The sequence below is a fragment of the Sphaerodactylus townsendi genome, linkage group LG12, assembly GCF_021028975.2.
Source record: "Sphaerodactylus townsendi isolate TG3544 linkage group LG12, MPM_Stown_v2.3, whole genome shotgun sequence".
Taxonomy (NCBI): domain Eukaryota; kingdom Metazoa; phylum Chordata; class Lepidosauria; order Squamata; family Sphaerodactylidae; genus Sphaerodactylus; species Sphaerodactylus townsendi.
This window is the reverse complement of record NC_059436.1, coordinates 35,276,596-35,298,119: the sequence shown is the minus strand read 5'-3', so window position 1 is coordinate 35,298,119 and position 21,524 is coordinate 35,276,596. Positions and strand designations below refer to the sequence as shown.

At 44.0% G+C, this 21,524-nt stretch overlaps 1 protein-coding gene across 2 annotated transcripts in view; it reads left to right on the top strand.

Annotated features, from left to right (window-relative positions):
- EXD3 (exonuclease 3'-5' domain containing 3) overlaps positions 1 to 21,524 on the top strand; it is a 182,752-nt gene that overhangs the window by 27,555 nt on the left and 133,673 nt on the right. The window contains exons 3-10 of one of the 2 annotated variants that reach the window (XM_048512193.1): positions 4,469 to 4,533; positions 5,530 to 5,697; positions 7,305 to 7,481; positions 13,564 to 13,617; positions 13,879 to 14,018; positions 15,034 to 15,134; positions 19,792 to 19,865; positions 19,973 to 20,011. In XM_048512193.1, the coding sequence (XP_048368150.1) occupies positions 4,469 to 4,533; positions 5,530 to 5,697; positions 7,305 to 7,481; positions 13,564 to 13,617; positions 13,879 to 14,018; positions 15,034 to 15,134; positions 19,792 to 19,865; positions 19,973 to 20,011 (818 nt within the window). Of the gene's footprint in view, positions 1 to 4,468; positions 4,534 to 5,529; positions 5,698 to 7,304; positions 7,482 to 12,027; positions 12,206 to 13,563; positions 13,618 to 13,878; positions 14,019 to 15,033; positions 15,135 to 19,791; positions 19,866 to 19,972; positions 20,012 to 21,524 lie in introns of those variants that run through there. The other variant, XM_048512194.1, reaches the window with a different exon arrangement.

The following is a 21,524-nucleotide window of genomic DNA, read 5'->3' as shown; positions in this document are numbered from 1 at the left end:
AATAAGCGTAGAAAGGTACAGCTCTGGTTATTCCTGCGCTGCAAGTGTGTTACAAGAGGACAGCTCTAGTTTTCTGTTCTCTTTCCTAGCACTCTCCTCTTGCCCCATTGCTTGCAAGCCGGTAAATTGTTATAGCATGAAAGGAAAAAATGCATGAAGAATACTTGTACAGCTGGTGTAGCAGAGGCTGTGATCAGGTTCAAATGTCACCTTTGCTATAAACCTGGGGTCTGCAACCTGTGGTTCTCCAGATGTTCGTGGATTACAAATCCTATCAGCCCCTGCCATAAACTCACTCAGTGGCTGTATGCTAGCCATAGTCTCTCAGTTGTTTGCCCTCCCTTCTGTAGTGTGGGTTAATAATACTAGAGCCCCCAGACTGATGGGCTGTTTACAGTTACCGGTAATTATCAGGTAGGTATGGAGACCATCTCACCTTGTTTGTGAGTTTCCGAAAGCATCTGGCCGGCCAATAATGCAAGACTTTGGGTTTGCTTCTTCAAGGCAAGTCAATGTTATTGTCGGCCAGGTTCCCTTTTTACTGGACAACAGGTAGTCATGTTGAGTGTCCGTAAGGGTTCAGTGAAAGAACTTGCCTTGGGAATGTCTGGAACTTCCAAGACCAAAAGCTACGCCAACCCACAAAACGAATAAGCCAAGCTTGCAGCAGATGTAATCCCTCAAGGGATATTTTGGCTGAGTTCTTTGATTCTCTGCTTTGTGTTCCAACCCCTCCCCTCTTCCTCCTCTGTCCAACTGGCCTTTATCCTTCTCAGTCTCTCTCTGGCGGTCTGTCCTGGCTGTCCTCCCCGCAAGCTGCCCGCATTAAACAATACTATTTCCAAGACAAACAGCAAATTCATTGGAGAGGCTGACCTGAGAATTTGGAGCCACTGGCTTCCTAGAATTAAAAGGCCTGGGAGCTGTCGAGCTGTCAGCCTGCCAAGCTGGAGACAATGACTCGGGTTCCATTTTCCTCCTTTGATATGAGCTTGAATGCGTGTCCCAAGCGGGCAACAAAATGTAGACTTCAAACAGACGAGAATAGTTATTCCTGCTCAGTTCGCTCTCATCTCCTTCGCACATAGCCCAAGAAAGACCTGTTGTGCTAATCAGTGTGGGAGACTCCAAGTCAGACCTTATCAGCTCTGAGACTTAAGCAGCTGAACAAAAGGTGTGAGTCCGGCCAGGATCAGGGCTCCATTTCCTGTACCGCCCTACAGGTGAAAGCAGGCACACTTGTCCTTCTAATACCTTTTTTTCTCACACTAAAAATTATTTATTGAATGGATAGATCAGCAAATATGTGCACTTTTCTGGCAGCTCTGCTCTTCCCTCCCACATATTTGTAAGAATTTACTGTGACTGTCCTGGGTTGGCCTCTGCTCCAAAACATGTTAGTAAATTAACCCTAACAGTGTATTGTCGAAGGCTTTCACGGCTGGATTCAACTGATTGTTGTGGGCTTTCCTGGCTGTGTGGCCGTGGTCAGGTAGATCTTCTTCCTAACGTTTCGCCTGCATTTGTGGCAGGCATCTTCAGAGGTATATCACAGAGAGACAACAATCAGTTGACCCTAACAACTTCTTTGTCGCTGTCTTTTTTTAAAAAAAAAAAAAAGCTTGGTAGAATGTAAATAATTTCAGAGCAATAGCCATGTTAGTCTGTTATACTTATGCTATAATTTTTTTTGTCAGTCTTCAAGGGGCCTCCTGCTTAATTTTGGTGACATTTTTCGTCTCACTGGTTGTGCAAACTGTAGAAAAACTGCAATTAAAATATATTTAGGAACATTTACTGTCTGGATAAAGTAGCTGGGAAGTGTGATCAGACAACCAAGAAAGAATCCACGAAACCTCCGTCTGGATTTGGTCTTGTGTCATAAGGTGACCTGACAGCTGATACCTTAAATGACTTTTTAAAAGGATCCGTTAAAAGGATTAGTTCTCTCTCTCTCTCTTTGTGTGTGACACTCAGATGTTTGTAACCTTTTAAAACAATGGTTTGCAAAGCAAAAATAAAAGATAGCTCCGTACAACAAACCAAATAAAAAAGTTAATTGAAACAAATCAGGAACAAGTGGCAGCAGACAGATCATCATGATGTTAAGGAGCACAAAATAATTAAATCTTAAAAAGTGGACAGAATTTTAAAAACTTCGTTATTTTTGCTGATTTGAAACTAATCTATTTAGCTTATTTATAACTCACCTTTCTCAGAGTAGGGGAAACAATAATGCTGTGGAACCAGGAGTACTTAATTGAATGTCAATATGAGCAACTAATGGTCCAAGTCATAATAGTGCAAGTTGTGCAGTATGTGGTATCACAAATAGACAAGGCAATTCAGTACCCACTCCCTTATGAAGGCACAATTCTAAACCATCCTGTAAAATAGCTGATAAGTGGTTTAAATAAAAGAAAGCACCCAGCAGGATAGTAAAATGAGTGGGTAGTCCATGATAGTAAAAACCCTGGTTTTTCTCCATTTAGTTGGTAGGAATAGGACTGGGCTTCCTTATTGAAAACCCCTTTGGATTTCACGGAGACTGCGACAGGGTTGGCATTTTATGACTTTGGTCCCAGTCCCTTTGTACAACTCCATTTTGCCATCTCTTATGCACAACCTATCTACAAAATTGAATATATAACAGTACAGCTGTAATTGCCACATAATTCTACAGATGCAGCTGAGATTACATTTCTTGCCTGACCTGCTGTGAAATGTGACCCCTGGCTTGCATTCTGTGTCTAGGCTGATGGAGAGCTTCAATGAAGCTGACCTCAGTTTATGAGATATGACAGAGGTCAAGCAGTGTGCTAGAGTCTGGAGGGTTGGAATTCTGCCTTCTGTGGACCAAGCTATGGTGTGCATGGTGGGGCAGGTAGAAGACTGGCCTAATTCTTCAGAGGTGTGGGGGGAGGGGAATGGCACCCAGGGCAACACCTGCTCTGGCCACCTCCAGTGCCCTACTTACCTTAGCCGACAGGAGCCTGTCATGGGCTGCCCCTCGGGCCAGCCCTCCCAGGCTGCTCTTTCAGCCGGTGGAGCCTGGGGCAGGGGCAGGGCCAAGGGTGCCTGGCAGCAGTCCAGCCAGGCTGCTCCTTTGGCTGGTGGAGGTGGGGCCAAGGGGAGGGGTGTGGGGGCAATTATCCACCCCCTCCCTACATGACTTGATGGCCTGTGCCTGTGACCCCACATGTCCCCATTAGCGCTCCGCCTCTGGAAGTGATAGACCTTTTTTGGACTGTGCTACTTCAGACTGATGGTTTAATTTTCTATAGAGGAACATTCAGTCAACTGAGTTCCCCTCTGGATAGATTGTCTCAGTGAGAATTAGGGCTTTAGAAAAATGGGGTGGAGGAGAGAGAGGTGAACCAAGTGCTTGTCAGTCATCCCCCGTGTCTTTGTATTTAGTAATCAGAATGCACATCAGAAAGTTTGAGAAGGCTGAGTTTTTGCTGAGCAACTCTAGCTCAGGAAATTCCTAGAGATTTGGAGGTGGTGGAGAACTCATTTTTGTAATGCCATAGAGCAGGGGTGGCCAACCTATGGTGGTCCAGATGTTCATGGAATACAATTCCCATCAGCCCCTGCTTGCATGGCCAATTGGTAGGACTGATGGGAATTGTAGTCAGTGCACATCTAGAGCACCATAGGTGGCCACCCCTACCATAGAGTCTACTCTCTGAAGCTGCCATTTCCTTCTGTGTAGTCTGGAAATCTGTTGTAATTCTGGAAGAACTCAAGGCTCCTTCTGGAGTCTGGCAACCCTACAAGTCAACACAGCATCAGTCTTTTCTTGGGAAAGACCCTAAATTTCCAGTGGCAAAGGGACAGAGTGCATGTGATCAGCCCCAGTAACACCCCTGACAACTGACACACATCCCCAAACAATCGTCAGTTTCCTGTTCCACGGACAGGAGAAAAACAGGATGTAAGAGGTGTTTATCACAAGGAGCGAGATAAGCAGGCTCCGGGGCATTTCTAGAGGAATTCAGGAGCTTGGGTAGTTAGTCATAAGACATGTGGTCCACAGCAGAATAGAGCTGAAACAAAGACAGGGCCACACATTGAACTATCCAAGCCTCATGCAAGAACCACCACCCCCATAGCAAGAAAACTGCTCTAGGTCATTGAGAGCTTCTGAAGTAAATTGAAAGAGGAGGGAAATGTGCATGTGCATCAGTATCATGTCAAGTAGCAGAGACTGGAAAACTGAGCATGGGATGTTGGATCTGCCAATAACTTGCTGGATGCCATTGAGCTCACCCAGTGGAAACCAAATTTGGGGATGGGTTGGGTAGGTATTCCTGGTCCAGGCCCCTCTGACTCTGGCTAGGATTCATCAGGGTTGTGATGGGATCACAGATGACTGACATTCCACTCTGAGGAAAGGGAGGGCGCCCAAGTGTTCTCAGCGCCATTAGGACGGAAAATAAAAATTGCTACCCTTTTTTCCTTCTAGGCCAGGATCCACAGTCATTGCTGAAAAATCTTCAGTCTCTCTTAGCCAAGAAAGAAACAGAGAAGGTGAGACCGGCAAACAATATTTTTTTAAAAAAATCCCCACCATCTTATATTTAAATGAATTATACCATTAAAGAACATTTCTTTGAGGGCTTTTTTTTGGGTGATTGCATAATCTACACTTCTTATGGTAGAGGGGTAAGAAGCTATATTTTCACGCAACGTGTGATTGGTGTTTGGAATATGTTGCCACAGGAGGTGGTGATGGCCGCTAACCTGGTTAGCTTTCAAAGGGGCTTGGACAGATTTATGGAGGAGAAGTCAATCTATGGCTACCAATCTTGATCCTCCTTGAGCTGAGATTGCAAATGCCTTAGCAGACCAGGTGCTCAGGAGCAGCAGCAGCAGAAGGCCCTTGCTTTCACATCCTGCACGTGAGCTCCCAAAGGCATCTGGTGGGCCACTGCGAGTAGCAGAGTGCTGGACTAGATGGACTCTGGTCTGATCCAGCAGGCTTGTTCTTATGTCAAACATTGATGCTCTCTGTTCAAATTCATTTTTGAGACAATCTTTACAGCCATAATTAGGGCAAGGAACTTGATTCCTTTTTTAAAAAAAGAATGTCTCAGTTTCATGCAAGATCCCAGATACTTCGGGCAAGTGCACCTATAGGCACAAACACAGGCACTCGGCCTTAGTTCTGAATGGGGACAGATGTATTTTGTGCCAAAAGCATTAACATTCCACACCAGGAAGACAGGGGATTCTGATACTTGCATAAATTATGGAGTGTTCTTGCACGCTTTCTTTTTTTGGCCTTTTGCCATACCTGTTCACCGCTGATAGTGTTATTCGTAGCTTCTCTGGCTTCTGAGATTTCAATAGTTCTTATCTTCCATTTGAAAATATAGCATCAGGGTTAGACACTTGCTTGAAAACAAAAAGAGTTGAGAGTCTCAGAAGCTTGATCCTGTACTTTGTAGCACATCCTGTATTCTTGCAGAATGATACCCCTGCTTATAAGGTCTGGCTGACACATGCATGTCTTTGTTTCCATAGCTCAAGGAGGAAATCTATTTGGCCTTTGCAGCCCTCGACGATCCACTGGAGTGGCTTTTGGATGTGCTGGAGGCCAGCAGTGATTTGAAAGGGAAAGGGTGTTCCCTGGCATATCACATTGCCCATGAACTACAGTTCAGGATAAAGGAACATCCTAATGGCCAGTTGGTGAGTGCGTGCATGTGCTGTGGCTGGGTGGAACCTGGTAGATTTTTGTGCCCTGTAGTCATGCCCCATATTTATCACAGCTTGGTTTTTTCCCCAAAGAAACATGGAGTTTGCTGTTATGCATGTACTTGTGTGCACACATCCCTGCTACACTGTTCACATGCCAACTATCAGGCTACAACATCTGATGCATGGCACGCTGCCATCAGCAGGTGTGCAGTGAGGGCTGCTTAAGTCACACCCTGCAGGAAGGCGAGGCCCAAGGAATGCTTTGTTGTTAAGAGCTTTATTAGCAGCTCCCTGCAGGTTCAGGGCTTCTAATGAACACCCTCCAGGGTGAATCTCTCAAAGTGTAGAGAGGCCACCTGAGAGTCCAGGTTAAGGACATATGAACTGCCCTGCAGGATCAGACCAAAAGGTCTATCAGCAGATTTTGGCTGGTTTGGGTTGACAGTCCATATTTGTGGTTGCTTCTGGCCCTCCTTTCCTGAGACCCCTAACAATCATGGAGGATTATGGGAAAGTCCTAATCACTGAGTTTTGTACTTGGAAGTAGATGATATTTTTTTCTTCTGAATGCTTTCAAAGCTCACTCCAAGATCAGAGAAGAGCTCTTGTCTGTCTTGGGAGTAGCAGGGTAAACAATATACTCTTAGCCCACTATTGTGTTTTTGGATGCCTGTCTATCTAGTCCAGTATTCTTTTTCCAGCAGAGGCTGGCCAGATGCTACCAGGAAGCCCACAAATAGGACATGAAGGCAACGGTCCTCTGATTGTGGTGGGTTTTCTGGGCTGTGTGGCCGTGGTCTGGTAGATCTTGTTCCTAATGTTTCACTTGCATCTGTAGCTGGCATCTTCAGAGGTGTATCACAGAGAGAAGTCTGTTACACACTGTGTCTAGTGAGAAGGGAATGTTTAGTGGGGTATATATTGTCCATGTCCCAGGGTGGGGAACCAATCAGTAAGTGTTTGGGTGGAACTTGCTATGCAAAGGTGTGGTTGAGTGCATTGTATTGCGGGTGGGGTTATCAGTCTATTTACATTTGTAGTCGCATTTGCATTCCCTGCAGCAGCAGCAGCATTGGTGAATGCAAATCCTGTTTCTGGGTGGGGTTCATTGTCCATGAATTTAGCATGCCCTTGGGCTTTGCTTCTGGTGTTTTTAAGTACTGGTAGCCAAGCTTTGTTAATTCTCAGTCGTCCTTTTTGTTGGCCATGCCCATTATTATAGTCATACGGCCTCTGAAGACTGAGGTCTCATTTACCTGTTCTTAACTACCAGCTGTTTGTATGCTTCTCCTGAGCCACAATTTTTTTTAAAAGCTGCCAAAACTTTAAATGGCCACCGCTATATCTGGTCCAGTGAGTTCTATAGGTTAATTGTGTACTCGATCATGTACATGGTGGAGAGGAAAGTAGTCATGGGTATAGACAAGCATGAGATAAAGAATCTGAATTTTCCTTTGATTGATGTGATTTTTAAAAAAAGTAGCACTGGGGCAAGCATTCAGGTGTTTCTTTTCAGCTCAGCTCCTGACAGGCTGATGCTACTCCAATCTGAGACTGAGAAAATTGCCAAGCATAGACCTCTTGCATTTCTTGGTCAGATTTCTCAGGCTGGCTTGAGGTTCAAGAAGCTCCAGCCTCGGGTGTTGCCTGTGCTCACTCAGTGCCACATCAGCCTGCTAGACCTGCTGATCAGCATCTATCAGCTGCATGATGCAGATCGCGATCTTCTTCTGGACCACATCAGCCACCTTTGCCATAACAAGAAGTTCAAAGAGGTAAGTCGTACCCTTTGCCATGCATCTACCCACTCTCCCAATTCCTAATCATCCTGCCCCTTATCTACAACATCCCCATAGAAGGAGCAGCCAGACCTCACTGAAAGAAGGGGCACTGATTTCATTTGGCCAAAGAATAAATAGCTCCAGTCCAATTTTTTGATGTTTGTTTTAATAGATACTTTTAAATTGATGATTGCTTTTAATTGTGATAACGGTTTGTTGGCTTTTAATGCTGTCCTTTTTAATAGTGCTGTTTTTATGATGTGTTGCTGTGCAGCCTTCCTGGGAGGGCAGAATACAAACAATTGACTGAGCAGATAAAGCTCAGATCAATTGTCATGTCACTGCTTCCCCATGTTGGCATCCTTACATTTGGGGAAATAAACTTGTAATATACTTTTACAGCCACCATGTGGTGGTATTGCTTGTTCCCAGATCCCGGAGTAGCAGTTTCAAGTTTGGAGAAATGGTAGCTCTTAACATCGGAGGTGGGAGATTCAAAGGACGAGCTGTTTTCTAGGCTCTGGGCCAATTTCTTGGGGCCTGGGCATTCAGCAGTAAATGCATCCAGCTGTATCGCTCCGCTCTGTCTCGCCAGCCGCAGGAGAAGGGCTTTCTTTCCTTTTAAAAAAGAAGTGTTGTTTGTCACAAAGGAGGGTATCTGATTACAAGTGTGTAACTGCATGTCTGCTCATAATTTTGGGTAAGAGGAGTTTGGAGCATGTTCATTTGGTAAATCCATTGCTGAAATCTCAGCTGGGCAGCACAGTCTGTGGAAGGAAAGGAACTTTAAACAGAATCACAATTTGATTTTTTTTTAAGTCTCATATTTTCTCCAAGAACTCATGGTGGGGTACCTGAGTCACACATTTTATTATCAAAACAGCCCAGTGAAGTAGGTTAAGCTGGGAGCTGGTGATTGGCACAAGGTAAGCCAGTGAGCTGAGTGGGAACTTGAAGTTGGGTCTCCAGGTTGTTAGTCCAACATTTTAACTACTAAAGCACACTGTATCAGTTCACATAATGATACAGAGGGCCTAATCCTGAATAAGAGGATTGGTTCATCTGTCTCTGCTACCTACTCTAATTGTCAGTGGCTCTCCACACTTTCACATGAAGCTTTTTCTTAGTTCTGAGTCCTTGCAGGCATACCGTATGCTCTATCACTCTTCCAAAGACCTTCCATTATGTAATTGGGCAAATGTCATGGGAGAATTCTTTTTCCTTGGACACATGGCAACCTCTGTTAGATGCCAGGTCAGTGCATACCAGAAACCATTGTAACCATGTGGACCAACATCTTGGTTCTCAAAATCATTAACTGCCATAGAAATTAGCTACTATAGAAACAAGACCTTAACCACTGATTGCTCCATAGATACAATGATAGAGATTCTGAACTTTAGTAAATAGTTTCAGTTGGGACAGTGTGTCAGACCACTAATTGCCGTGGGCAGGTTATTGTTCTTATTTCTCAGCTCCTAAAATCTGCTAGGTGCTATCCAACGATGAAATTGGAGAGGTACTCTTTGCACAGGTGTACGTGCTAAATGTTAGCCTCCCCTCTGTGTTTTCAAAGTTGACGATTGGTTTCTGAGGGAATCAAGATGGCTGCCGGCAGGCCCTTTTTTGAAACAATGCCGGAATTGAGCAGACTTTGAGGCTAATATAGCGGCAATGAATAGGCTGGGCCTGTGCTTCAGAAAGAATGAGGGGCCAGGCAGAAGGCAGGCTAGTGTTTCATCTGCATCTTATGTTACACTTCAGCCTTTCAAAGGGTGTCTGGCCCCGCTTGAATGGGCCTCTCTTGCGCTCCCCAGTGCGAGGATGGGGCAGACAAAGGGGACTCTTGTCACCGGCCGGCCCTTTTAGGGAAGAAAAGCCATTGTCATATGAACAGGAGCAGTCTGGCGTGCTTCAGTGCCCCCATGATACCGCTAAGTCCCCCTCAGCAAAGGACATTGAAGGCCCTGTCAGCTTTGATTAGCAAGGTCTCATGACTTAATGTGCCGCGATATTTCATGTCGAAGGGGTGGCGGCTGTCTTCGGGCAAAATGAATGCCCTCTATTGTCTATTGAGTTATTTTATTTACATTTTTAAACAGCTTATAAAGGTAAAAAGATAACTGTGCTTTTTAAGAGAAAAGAAGACAGCCCCGTTCCTTTAGCTTCAGGATTTTTGGGGAGGAAGAGAGTGCATTTGCGGGTCACATACAGTAGAACTTGTTTTAAAGGCCAGCGTTGGAGTCTCTCTCTCTCTCTCTCTCTCTCTCTCTCTCTCTCTTGTTTAATAGCAGTATATTAAATTCTAAACAGGTGGTTATGGAGACAGGCCAGGGAAGAAGTACAGTCATTCACTTTTTTTCCAGCTTAGAATTCATCTGGGTCTGGAAAAGAAGTTTGTTTTGTGCTTTTTAGCCTTGGAAAATTACATTAATCAGTTTTATTTAATTTAATGAAGACTGGGAAAATATATATTTCATGGTACTTTTGTTCAAAAGTTAAATGTCCCTTTCCACCAACCATTTGATTGCATTTTTAGTTATTGGGCTGTCATTTAAATAAATTGTCTATATCCTTCCAAGGAGCTTGGTAGAACTAACATAGGGTTTTTAGAATCGGAACCCAGATTGTAATTACAGTCCCACATGCAAACCATTATGCCATATTGACTTTCTCAATGCAGAATAGAGTTAGCTTTTTCTTAATCTAAGGTGATAAGATATGAGACTGAAATGAGCCATGGCATTTGTTTTGCTGATTTACACATTCCTTTCCCCGTAGAAGCTTTCCCCCCTAGATCAGTGACAATATGCAGCTAATGGTAGAATCACACCTATGTCAACTGCCTGCAAAGTTCAGGCAGTTATGTAGTTTGTGAGGGCCCACTGAGTCTCATACGTATTACCATCCATAACTCTGCCCTTTAGTCCTTAGTCACTCATTAAAGCTCCCCCCGCCCCTGGTAGAATTCTACCACAGTAGGAAGAGGGCGGGAATAGAACGGTTGCTTACCGGTAGTTTTGTTTTTCAATTGCAGGGTGCATTGCTTTATCTGGGGGAGAATTTAGCAATGGCATTCTTTCCCACACCCACATGTCCATAGTCTAAAGGGGTACAATTCAAAAAGAAGAGTTGGATTTATATCCCCCCTTTCTCTCCTATAGGAGACTCAAAGGGGCTTACAAACTCCTTTCCCTTCCTCCCCACAACAAACACCCTGTGAGGTGGGTGTGACTAAGAGAGCTCCGAAGAACTGTGACTAGCCCAAGGTCACCCAGCTGGCATGTGTGGGAGTGCACAGGCTAATCTGAATTCCCCAGATAAACCTCCACAGCTCATGTGGCAGAGTGGGGAATCAAACCCGGTTCCTCCAGATTAGAGTACACCTGCTCTTAACCACTACACCACTGCCATTTCTGGATTGTATCACCTAATCCCACTGTACATGTAAACCAGACATGATATCTTATTGTGCTAACATATGAGATACATGACAGGAATGTCTTATTGCTCAAAATTGTTCACCTTCCCTAAACTTGAATGCATTTGCTAATACAGCCTTAAAAAAAGAGATTTTCACCCCCTCCTACTTTGCGTAATTTTTCCCCCGAACGCATTCACATATATCAAACAAAGTAAATTAAATTGCAGCCTATTTGCAAAATTTGTTCTGCTGCTAATTATGGGCCCAGCGTACTGGAGTCTTGTCCCTAACCACTAGAGGTTTCATTTAGCAACTCTTCTCTGGCTTTGGAGATTTCCCTGGTTTATCTTCACTGCCATGAGGACAAGAAACTTGAGATTTTTAAAGGAATGCTGAGATTCACCAAGAGCTCTTACCACCAGCCTGTCAACCAAGCCCTACACGTGAGAATTAAGCATAAACTGCAGTCCCCATTTTTTCAACCCTGTCTTTACAACCTTTCAAAATAACAACTAATCCTCCATATAATTTTTGGTATGGTATGATCTCAGAAAAACAAAATGTTCATAGTTTAATACGGTTTGTTGCCATGTGGAGTGTTCATGACCTAGACCAAGTACCAAAGGGCATATAACAAATAGTATGGTGAACACAACAGTACAGGATTAGATAGATTCAGGGAGGACTGGTCTTTCAGTAGCTAGTAGTCATGACAACTAATGGGAATCTCTACATCCAGAGGCAGTAACTCTGTGAATATCAGTGCTAAGAGGCAATCTCAGATAGAGGCCTTGGCTCCTATGCGCTGTTGTTGGCCCGCCAGGGCAACTGGTTGGCTATTGTATGAAACAGGATGCTGGACTGCGTATGTGCATTATTTATATAAAGAAGATGTCAATCACTTCAGTAACTTACTTGCAGGGCTATCGGAATTGTTAAGTGTCTTCCACATTAATGTTTGGTGAGCAGCACATCTAGACATTCTGTGTGGGGCTATAGCTGTATAGAGAGCACCTATTATGCAAGCAGAAAGTCCCAAGCTCAGTCCCTGGAATTCCCACTTACAGGATCTTGAGTATCAGGTGCTTGGAAAGGCTTTCCTCTGCCTGAGAGTCGGGAGAGCTGCTGCCGGCCAGAGCGGCCAAAAGCGACCTTGATGGACTCAGCTGAACAATGTCTCGTGCTTGTACAGGATTGTGAATGGTCTGCGTACTCAACATTTAGTCATCTCTTCGTCAAAAGCGAGGGACTTGAAACATAATCCTCAAAGATGGTATATTTCCATACCGCACAGGTATAAACAAGCAGGGGACTTGCAAGGTCTTGCAGGAGGCCGTCTCCTCCCACTGTTCCCTCTTTTCCTTCCCTGAAAATCCCAATAGCCTTTCCCCTTTTCCTACGTCCTTATCTTCTTCCCACCTGCCAGCCAACCTACTATTATCTGCACCCTGCACCCCCACCCCCACACCAGATCTTCATTTTTCATTCCTTTCCACCTCCTGGCAGTTTCCTGGATAAACTGCTCACAGTGCTAGTTGCCATGCCAGGCCCAGTTGCGGTGGGAAAGCCACAAGGTCTTTAGGTGGTGGTGGGGGCACTTATTTTCCTCTTATCTCCCCTTCTCCATAGTATTTCCCCCTTTCCTTCCCTTGGCAGCCTTCGTGCCACATTCTTCCTCACTTCCTTTTCTCCTTCTCATCCACCCTCCCACCCACCTTCCATCTCCACCATGCATTTTCAGCTGTGTTTATTATTTGCTTCATTTATATCCTGCCTTTCTCTTCAATGGGGCCCTAAAGCAGCTTCCATCATTCCCCTTTCCTCCATTTTATCCTCATGATAAAATAGGTTAGAGAAGGGATTTGAACCTGGCTCTCACTGAACCCTCTCCAGCACTCTAACCATTGCCTTGTTCTGACTGTCTCTGTATTATAGTATATTATAAGGTGATGAATTCTACTGATTTACCTGTAATGGGGAGTTGACGAAGAAGAGGAAGAGGAAGAGGAGGAGGAGGAGGAGTAGTTTGGATTTACATCCTCCCTTTCTCTCCTGCAGGAGACTCAAAGGGGCTTACAATCTCTTTTTCCTTCCCCCCTCACAACAAACACCCTGTGAGGTAGGTGGGGCTGAGAGAGCTCCGAAGAACTGTCACTAGCCCAAGATCACCCAGCTGGCGTGTGTGGGAGTGCACAGGCTAATCTGAATTCCCCAGATAAGCCTCCACAGTTCAAGCGGCAGAGCAGGGAATCAAACCTGGTTCCTCCAGATCAGAGTGCACCTGCTCTTAGCCACTACGCCACTGATGCTCTGTGGTTTGACATTGCTGCAGCAAACAGTTTTTACAACAGAGCGTTCCCACAGTGGCAACCTCTTGAAGCGCCGATGCACCCCCCTGAAGCGTGCATGCTGTGGAGGTAACATTGTATTACAGAGCTAGGAAGGTCAATTGTGAGATGCAACCTAAGGATTGGAGACTTCTGTTGCCCCTCACCCAGTGGAATCAACTTCAGGTGTGTGGGGAGATTCCTCTGACAGCTAAGAACATGCCAAGATGCCTGCAGGGTGCAAATGGAATGTGTGTGTGTGAATCTTTGCTGCCGTTCCCTCCTATGCCTCCATAAACTTTTCCTGTCAATTTGTGTTTTCTAGGCTGCCATTTTGAGCACCAAATTGAAACTGCAGCCAGACCTGGAGGTTGAGAAGGTAAACGTTACTGTCTATACAAAAACATTAGTAGGTACAAAAACAAGAGTAAAACCAGGCCTTTATCTGTTTGCCTGTCTTCTTGGCCTTCTCTCTAACAAAACTAGTTCCCTACATATAGAGTCATCCCCACCGCTCACCAAAGTATGCAATGTCCCCTCCTCTTGCTGACACCATAGCCAGACAGACCAGCGTGCAACAAAATCACTTCTGCAGCAGCAATACAATCTCAAACTGCTCGGTCTCTTGTCCTTTTCTTAGATGTGTATTCCATTGCTGCTTCAAGATAAAATGAACCTCGTTGAATCATATGTGGAAGGACACCCCAATTTGCAGCAGCAGCTCCTGTGCTTGCTTGACTCGTGGTGTGAACCAGGGTTCAGGACTGAAACTGTCACAAAGTAAGTGATTGGCTCTCTTTCTCCAACCTGTTGTTTGTTTACTGCAATTGCTAAGTGTTCAATCGTCTGCAGATTCAGGGGATGAAAATTCACCAAAGCATCCCAAATTCTGCTTGTGTATTAAGCTGATTTCTAGAATGTCTCTTACTTTGCTTTTTGTTGTTGTTGCTATTTTGCTTAAATTGTTCCTTTTCTGCAAGATATCAGGAGGGACAAGGACTTATGTGGGGCACCAAATCCCTTTTCCCCACCTTCTAACCATTTTATTCAACTATCTCCTGATGCCTAATAAAGGTCTCTGAACTGAACTGATTTTTATTTAACTGACCTTCTGGCTTCTGAAATTTTAGCCATCATTGCTCACATATTTCAGCTTTTGCATCTATGAGAACTAGAAATATTTTTGTTTATTTGATGAAAGCTGAGATTCCCAGAAAGTTGTGTTTTGCTTCTTGGGCCAACTTCAAACTTCTTCCTTTTATGTGGCCTAGCATTGTATGCCCAGCCTTACATATAAAAACAGCTAATTATTCAGAGGAATTCTCTCTCTTGGGTACCAAATGTCAGATGCTGATGGAAGGGATGGATGTTCCCATCTTGCCTGCCTTGTGGGGGAGCCCCCTTGAAGCATCTATCTGGCCACTCTCATATTATGCAGAAGTTGTTGGAGCCCTAGTGAGGCTCAGAATAGGTTACAACCTTTGACAACTTGGAGGGACATTTTCATTATTTTATTTCTTTAAGAGATGCATATCCCTTTTCTATCTTATAAAAGCGTTCAGGGCAGCTTGCAAAAACCCCCCGATAAAAATCAAATAAAAATAAAACCAAATTAAAGATGAGGAAAATAAAATAAAAAAATGAATATAACAAAGTAAACGATGACCCATTCATATCTAGTCTAAATTCCTGAAACCATTACATGCAGGCAATTTTTTTAAAAAAACTATCATTGTTTTTTAAACCTAAAGAGAAAAGAAATTGTCAAAATGTATCTTTATGAGTTCTCTCTCAGGCAGTATCAAGGCGTGCCCAATATAAGGGCAGAGAAAATCAATCATAAGATGTTGAGCAAACTGGTCTTCAGGTTTCTGGACAAGTATAGCCTCGATCCAGGTAAGCGAATATGATTGCACATCAGAATGCGTATGCACTGTTTATTTAGATACTTATACCATGCATTCCTCCCAAATGGCCAACCAAAGTGGCTTACAAGATTCTCCTGTCCTCTATTTTATTTTTACAATGACCCTAGGAGGTAGGTTATGCTGACAGAAGAGACTAGGCCAAGGTCAGCCAGCATGTTTGGGGAGGTTGGCCTTTGGGGAGGTTGGCCGCTGACCCCCCCCCTTCTCATAACATCAGTGGATCCTGCCGTCCCCCCTCCCTTCCTTTCTTTTAGGGGATTTGTTAGTAGGTGCCATCTGTTATGCTGATTTAGTGTGCTGCGTTTTAATGGGGGGTTATTTTATATAGAGCCAAATTAATTAATATTTTACTGATTTTAGTCTTTGGTTTTATTGTGCTCTATCTGGGTTTGTTGTTCACCGCCCTGAGCCCTCTGGGGGAGGGCGGTATATAAATATAATCCATAAATGAATGAATGGATGGATGGATGGATGGATGGATGGATGGATGGATGGATGGATGGATGGATGGATGGATGGATGGATGGATGGATGGATGGATGGATGGATGGATGGATGGATGGATGGATGGATGGATGGATGGATGGATGGATGGATGGATGGATGGATGCATGGATGGATGCATGGATGCATGGATGCATGGATGCATGGATGCATGGATGCATGGATGGTTCTGCGGTGGAGTGGGGATCTAAATCTGAGTCTCCCAGACTCTGTCACTCTAACTACTACAGCATACTCTGGGAGTGTTTGATTGACTGGAATCCCCATCTCTATTTGGGGAAGACAGAGAGACATGTCCATGGAGTGAAAAGAGGGAGTATACAAAGGGATGTTTGACCAGCGCTCTACCAGTTGCATTGGCTCCAGAGGGAGTACCAAGGATTTAGTATTGTTTTAGTACTGACATTTAATTCCTAAATGGTTTGGGGCCATCGTACCTGCGGGACAGCCGCTCTCAATATGTCCCCTAAAGAACATTTTGCTTCACTGACAACAGTCAGCTAGTGATCCTTGACCTGAAAAATGTCCAGCTGTACTTGACAAGGGCCAGAGTCTTTTCGGTTCTGGCCCTGGCCTGACAGAACCCTCTGTCCAGTGAGACTCAGACCTTGCAGGATCTATCTTCATTCCACAGGGCCTGTAAAATGAAGGTGTTCCACTGGGCCTATAGTTGAGGGTAGCTATGAGTTTGATCCATTTTGACTGGCCTGCTCATTCCCTGTATTGCTATGATTAGGTGTTACAGAGGGTGTTTTGTGTTAGTTTTAATTGTTCCAGTTTAAGTGGATTTCCTGAATTCCCACCTTTCTTTTTTTTAAAAAAAGAAAGTCTCTGTGTCTTTTTTCCCTGATGGAGGTATAAGGAAAAGGGTGAAGGAAGGGCTAAAAACTTTTAGAGAATGAAAGCTGAGGATTCAGAAAACCTGCTTAAACTGTCATTATGTCAATATAACAATATTTTAGTGCTTTTTTAAAAAAATATGAAACTTTTTGTCTTCAGAGCGAGGGGCCAGGAGGGGGAATGGTTTGATGATGACGACAGACCAGTCATTGAAAAGTGGGCAGGAGATGGGTTAGAACGGGTGGGACAAAGAAAATTGACAGAAACGTTACTCATAAGGAAGAATCTAACTCAAAACTGGCTTCCAGAAAAACATTGGGGTAAAAGAAGTTTCGAAAGAATCAGAAAAAACAACACCACCCCAGGGGAAAAACAAGAAAGAAGGAGCAAAAACATAAGGGACAAAATGCATGCAGAAATCAGTACCAAGGATTTAGTATTGTTTTAGTACTGACATTTAATTCCTAAATGGTTTGGGGCCATCACACTTGCGGGACAGCCTCTCTCAATATGTCCCCTAAAGAGCATTTTGCTTCATTGACAACAGTCAACTAGTGACAGAAATCAGCGGATAAACCAGAACAGTATGGGGCCAGAACCAATAGGAAAAAGCCATAGCCCAAACAGCCAATTTAATCCATTGGAACCTACAGGATATTAAATTGCACTAATTGGCTCTGCTTAGTCATGTCAACACTAGAGGGTAGGAGTGAGCTGCCCTCGAACTTCTGCAATCTGAGCATTTTGTCTTGTAGGTTTGTGTGGGAACCTGGGTTTTCACCTATTGTTTGTGGTTTAGAATGATGTCTGACAGGGCAAACATGCCACGAGATGGATGGAATCATTTCCTCATGAGATTTTTTAAAATTACAGTTTTGTAAAGGTTGCTTGTCATAAAATACCCTTGAGGGATATTTGAGGGATTAAGGTTATGATCCATCAGAACGGTCCCTGTGCCTGACCCAGTGAGATGGTTGGGGACTGAGCCACTGGGCAGCCTCTTGATTGTCTTAGTGCGGCTGTCCTGAGAGAACATCTCAGTGTATCACACTCTTAAGAATTCATATTCACTTTTGTGGGGAAGAGATTTTTTCATCAGTGTCCTTTTGCACACTTTTGGTAGTCCGATTCATGAACCAGGCAATGTGCATGGCTTTCCTGCATATGTGGCATTTCTTTTCAATTTCTGTGGAAACAGAAAGGGAACTTCACACATCCAGGACTCACTCCCCTTGATTGCCTCCACAAATTATCTCTGAGCTACTTCAGCATACTAGGGTCATCATGACAACAAGGGTTTGCCAGTATGGTGTACTGGTTAGATTGGAATGTAGTCCCCACTCAGTCACGAAACCTACTGAAGTGACCCTACTTGACAGGGTTGTCATGAGGATAAAATGGAGAAGGGCGGGGGTGGGGGTGGGGCACGGGCTCATTGGGGGAAGGGTAGGATTACTGACAGTTTTTTAAAAGTTATTTAATATCAAATAAATAAAGAAGGTTAAAGGTGATCAGAACTGATTTCAGAGGCTTTTGAGTTTTCATCCAAGCTGATTATTTCTTTTGGAAATGATAAGAGAGCTTTGGAAACAGGTATTAATTAAGCCACTGGAAGCTTCTAGAGCAGTGGTGGCGAATCTATGGCACGGGTGCCAGAGGTGGCACTCAGAGCCCTCTCTGTGGGCACGCACAAACAGAGTGCCCCCCCCCCCCACATCTAGGCTGGCCTGTGCCACTGTGCTCGATTATTAGCATTAAACCTAAGACCTAGTTTTGGGGAAGCCGTGTAGGTAACCCTGTTAAGCGCTGTTAAACCCCACTGATTTTCATGTGAAGAACTAAAGCGCGATCATCTACCTGGGAGTAAGCTCGGTTGCTGGCAATGGGGCTTGCTTCTGAGTAAACCCTCCTAGGGTCGTGATTCACCCGTTGGAAGAGTTGCACGGTTGCTTCAAAGCAAAGCCACCAACTACCACCAAGCTTGCTCCTGAGTAATGCATGCCTCGGAGCCAACCTTCTTTTCTAAACGAAAACCTCAGTATTCAGGTTAAATTGCATGTTGGCACTTTGCGATAAGTAAGTGGGTTTTGGGTTGCAATTTGGGCACTAGGTCTCGAAAACGTTCACCATCACTGTTCTAGAGTTAGAATTGTGTGTATCTCTTCCCAAATGATTTGTCAGAATCATTTGTCAAAGCTTTTGATTGGATTCTGACTCTTCAGTTAGCAATAAGGGGGGAGGCTACCAGCTTGAATAGTCTCCCATTTAAAAAAACGAAAACGAAAACCTTAGCATACTTAAAATTAGCAGTCTACGGAGAAAGGTGCAGAATACTCTTCTCCCTGATTTATTTATCTGCATATGTAAAGGTTCCCCCCCCCCCCCCCGCAAAGCATCAAAATTTGCAACCCCTCCCTACCTGCAGTCTGTAGAATTCAGGATGAGCTTTACCCTTTGGTTTTAATCCTTTCTTGTTAATGATTTCAGTGATCGGTATCAACATCGTCACAGTCATGTGGCTTAAAAATGTTCAAATGCTTTGACTTTCTGAATGTCTGGCATATTGTGTGTATTTTTAATGATTACAAGTCAAAGGTGTGGGGCTTTGAAACCTTGTGAATTCGTCTGATGGTGCAGTGGGCAATGGGTTTAGGCTGAGTTTGGATAGGATAGGGTTTGAATGGGAAGGGGCCATAGGCAAAGCTTAGGTTTTGTATGCAGAAAGACCCAGATTCACATCGCTAGCATTGCTGAAGGATCTCAGGAAACAGAGTCTGGAAAGTCCCCAAGTCTTGGACAGTTGACACCCATTCAAAGTAGATGACAGTGAGAGGGAGGGGCCGAAGCAGCATTGTGTGGTGGTGATGGTGGAAAGTACTGACTATCCAGAACAGATCTGACAAGATCAATTATAGCCTGAATCATCCAGATCAGGGCAGCAATTTACAGGGAGGGGTAATTGGTGGTGTAAAAAAAATATCCTCTGCCTGGGATGCTGCCAGTCAAATTTACCTATATGGAACTGAATGAATGGTCAGTTGTAAGTTAGCTATACAAGTTCACTCCTTCTCAGCCTGGCCTACCTCACAGGATTATTGTGAAGACAGACTTGGTAAACACCCCCAAGTCCCTTGAAGGAAGGGCAGGTTGGGATACTAATGCAAGATAATAAAATTTAATGAAAAATGAGGAAAAGAAATCCCTCCTCGCCCCCACCCTACATGCCTGCCTTGTCTCCTGCTGATCCATATTGTTTTATCCCTTCTCCTTGCATGTCCCAGCCCTGTGTCCCAACGCCATCAACCAGCGTTCCATGGGAACTCTGAGATACCTTGTCCACAAGACATTTGTTGAGGTATGTGTGTGCGTACGTGTGGGGTGGGGTGGGGGATGCAGATTGCACAAAGGCTATTGCGGTTTTGTTGAGAAGACATCAGTGTTATTTTGTGATTTCTTTTCCAGAAAACCATGACTGAGGAAAGCTGGGCTGATCATGTCCAGGTAAGGGCACAAATTATGTCTGGATTTGCTTCCAGTGTGCATTCAAGTTGCTTTCAGTACTAACAAAGACATTAAAATGCTGTACTAAGCCAACCAGTATGCAAATTAGGCACATTTGCATAATGCCTTCTGTTTTGCAAAATTTAACCTGCAATGTTTTGTTTGTTCATTTATTTTTTTGGCCTACTGACTCATAACTATAAGGCTCTCAATGCACCGGACAGGGATTAAAATAAAACCATTAAATGTCAAAATCATTTTTTTTTTAAAAACCCAAACCCTGCAGCAGTAATATTCAGATAATAAAAACAGGAGTGGTATACATTCAGAAACAGCTTCAGTTTAGCAGCAGGCAAAGTATTGAAACATAAACAGGAAATTTTGTGGCTCATAGAAACTCAAAGCATTGTAAGAAAGTACAGCTGGCCAGTGATCCTTGACCCAGTGTTAATCACTAAATTGTCATGACAAAAAAGATATTTTCACCCCGGCACCTAAAACTGAATAAAGAAGACTCCAGTTAAACAAAGGAAGTGCCACTACCAAGAAGGCCCTGCCGCTTTTGGCCACCTGCCTTTACTGTTTTGCAAAATGTATGCTGGGATTTTGCTAGTTGTGTGGGTGTAGAGGGCTAGGAGGTATGCAAAATACTGAAGTCCCCTTCCCAGTTGTGGCCACGGCAAATCATGTTCACCCCATCAGTTTCAGCCAGCATTGCCCATACGTATAGCAACTGTCCTACAAATTATCAAGAAGTCTGTGGTTCGAACGAATCTTGCCTCTGCTGGAACTCACTGGGCGACCTTACGCAAGCTACCATTCCTCAATCTCCACCCCACTGAAATGTGGGGATAATGGTACTAGTTCTTTTATTTATTTCATTTAACTTGTTTGCTACCCTTTCCCTCAAGGGCTCAGGGCAGTTTCCAACATATTGTAAACAATAAAACCATGCATTATATTACAGTTGAAATCTCAGATGGTGGCTAGCCCAGTCATCTTAAACATAATAAAAATCCTAAACTAGAAGACATCGAGTAGGTAGAGAAATTCAAAACCCAGAGAAAGGGGGTGTAAGGGAGAAGGAGGCCAGTTAAATAATGGTAACCGTAGCTGCTGTTAACTTATGGAGCTGTTGGGAAGATTGCGATAAGGTAATGTGTGCAAATTCTTCTGAACTCTCCAAGGTAGTGTATGTGAGTCAGTGGAATGGAATGACTGGAGTGTGGGAGTTTGATAGGAAGACCCAGGAGAAAATCCCCATACAGCCATGGGCTTCACTGGATGAACATGGAGGGACTTGCAAACCCTAACAGTTTGTGTAAGCCTTCCAGAGTTCTATGGGAAAAAGGCAGGATAAACTGGAAGTGGCGTAATTTATTGTTATAACAGTAGTAGCAGTAATATCTCCACAGCCATATAAGGTAGAAACGTGCTTCTCAAAAATAAAACCAACATGTTCAGAATGGTGAATTTTGGAGCAAATACTACAGTCTTTTCTTGTTTTACATTC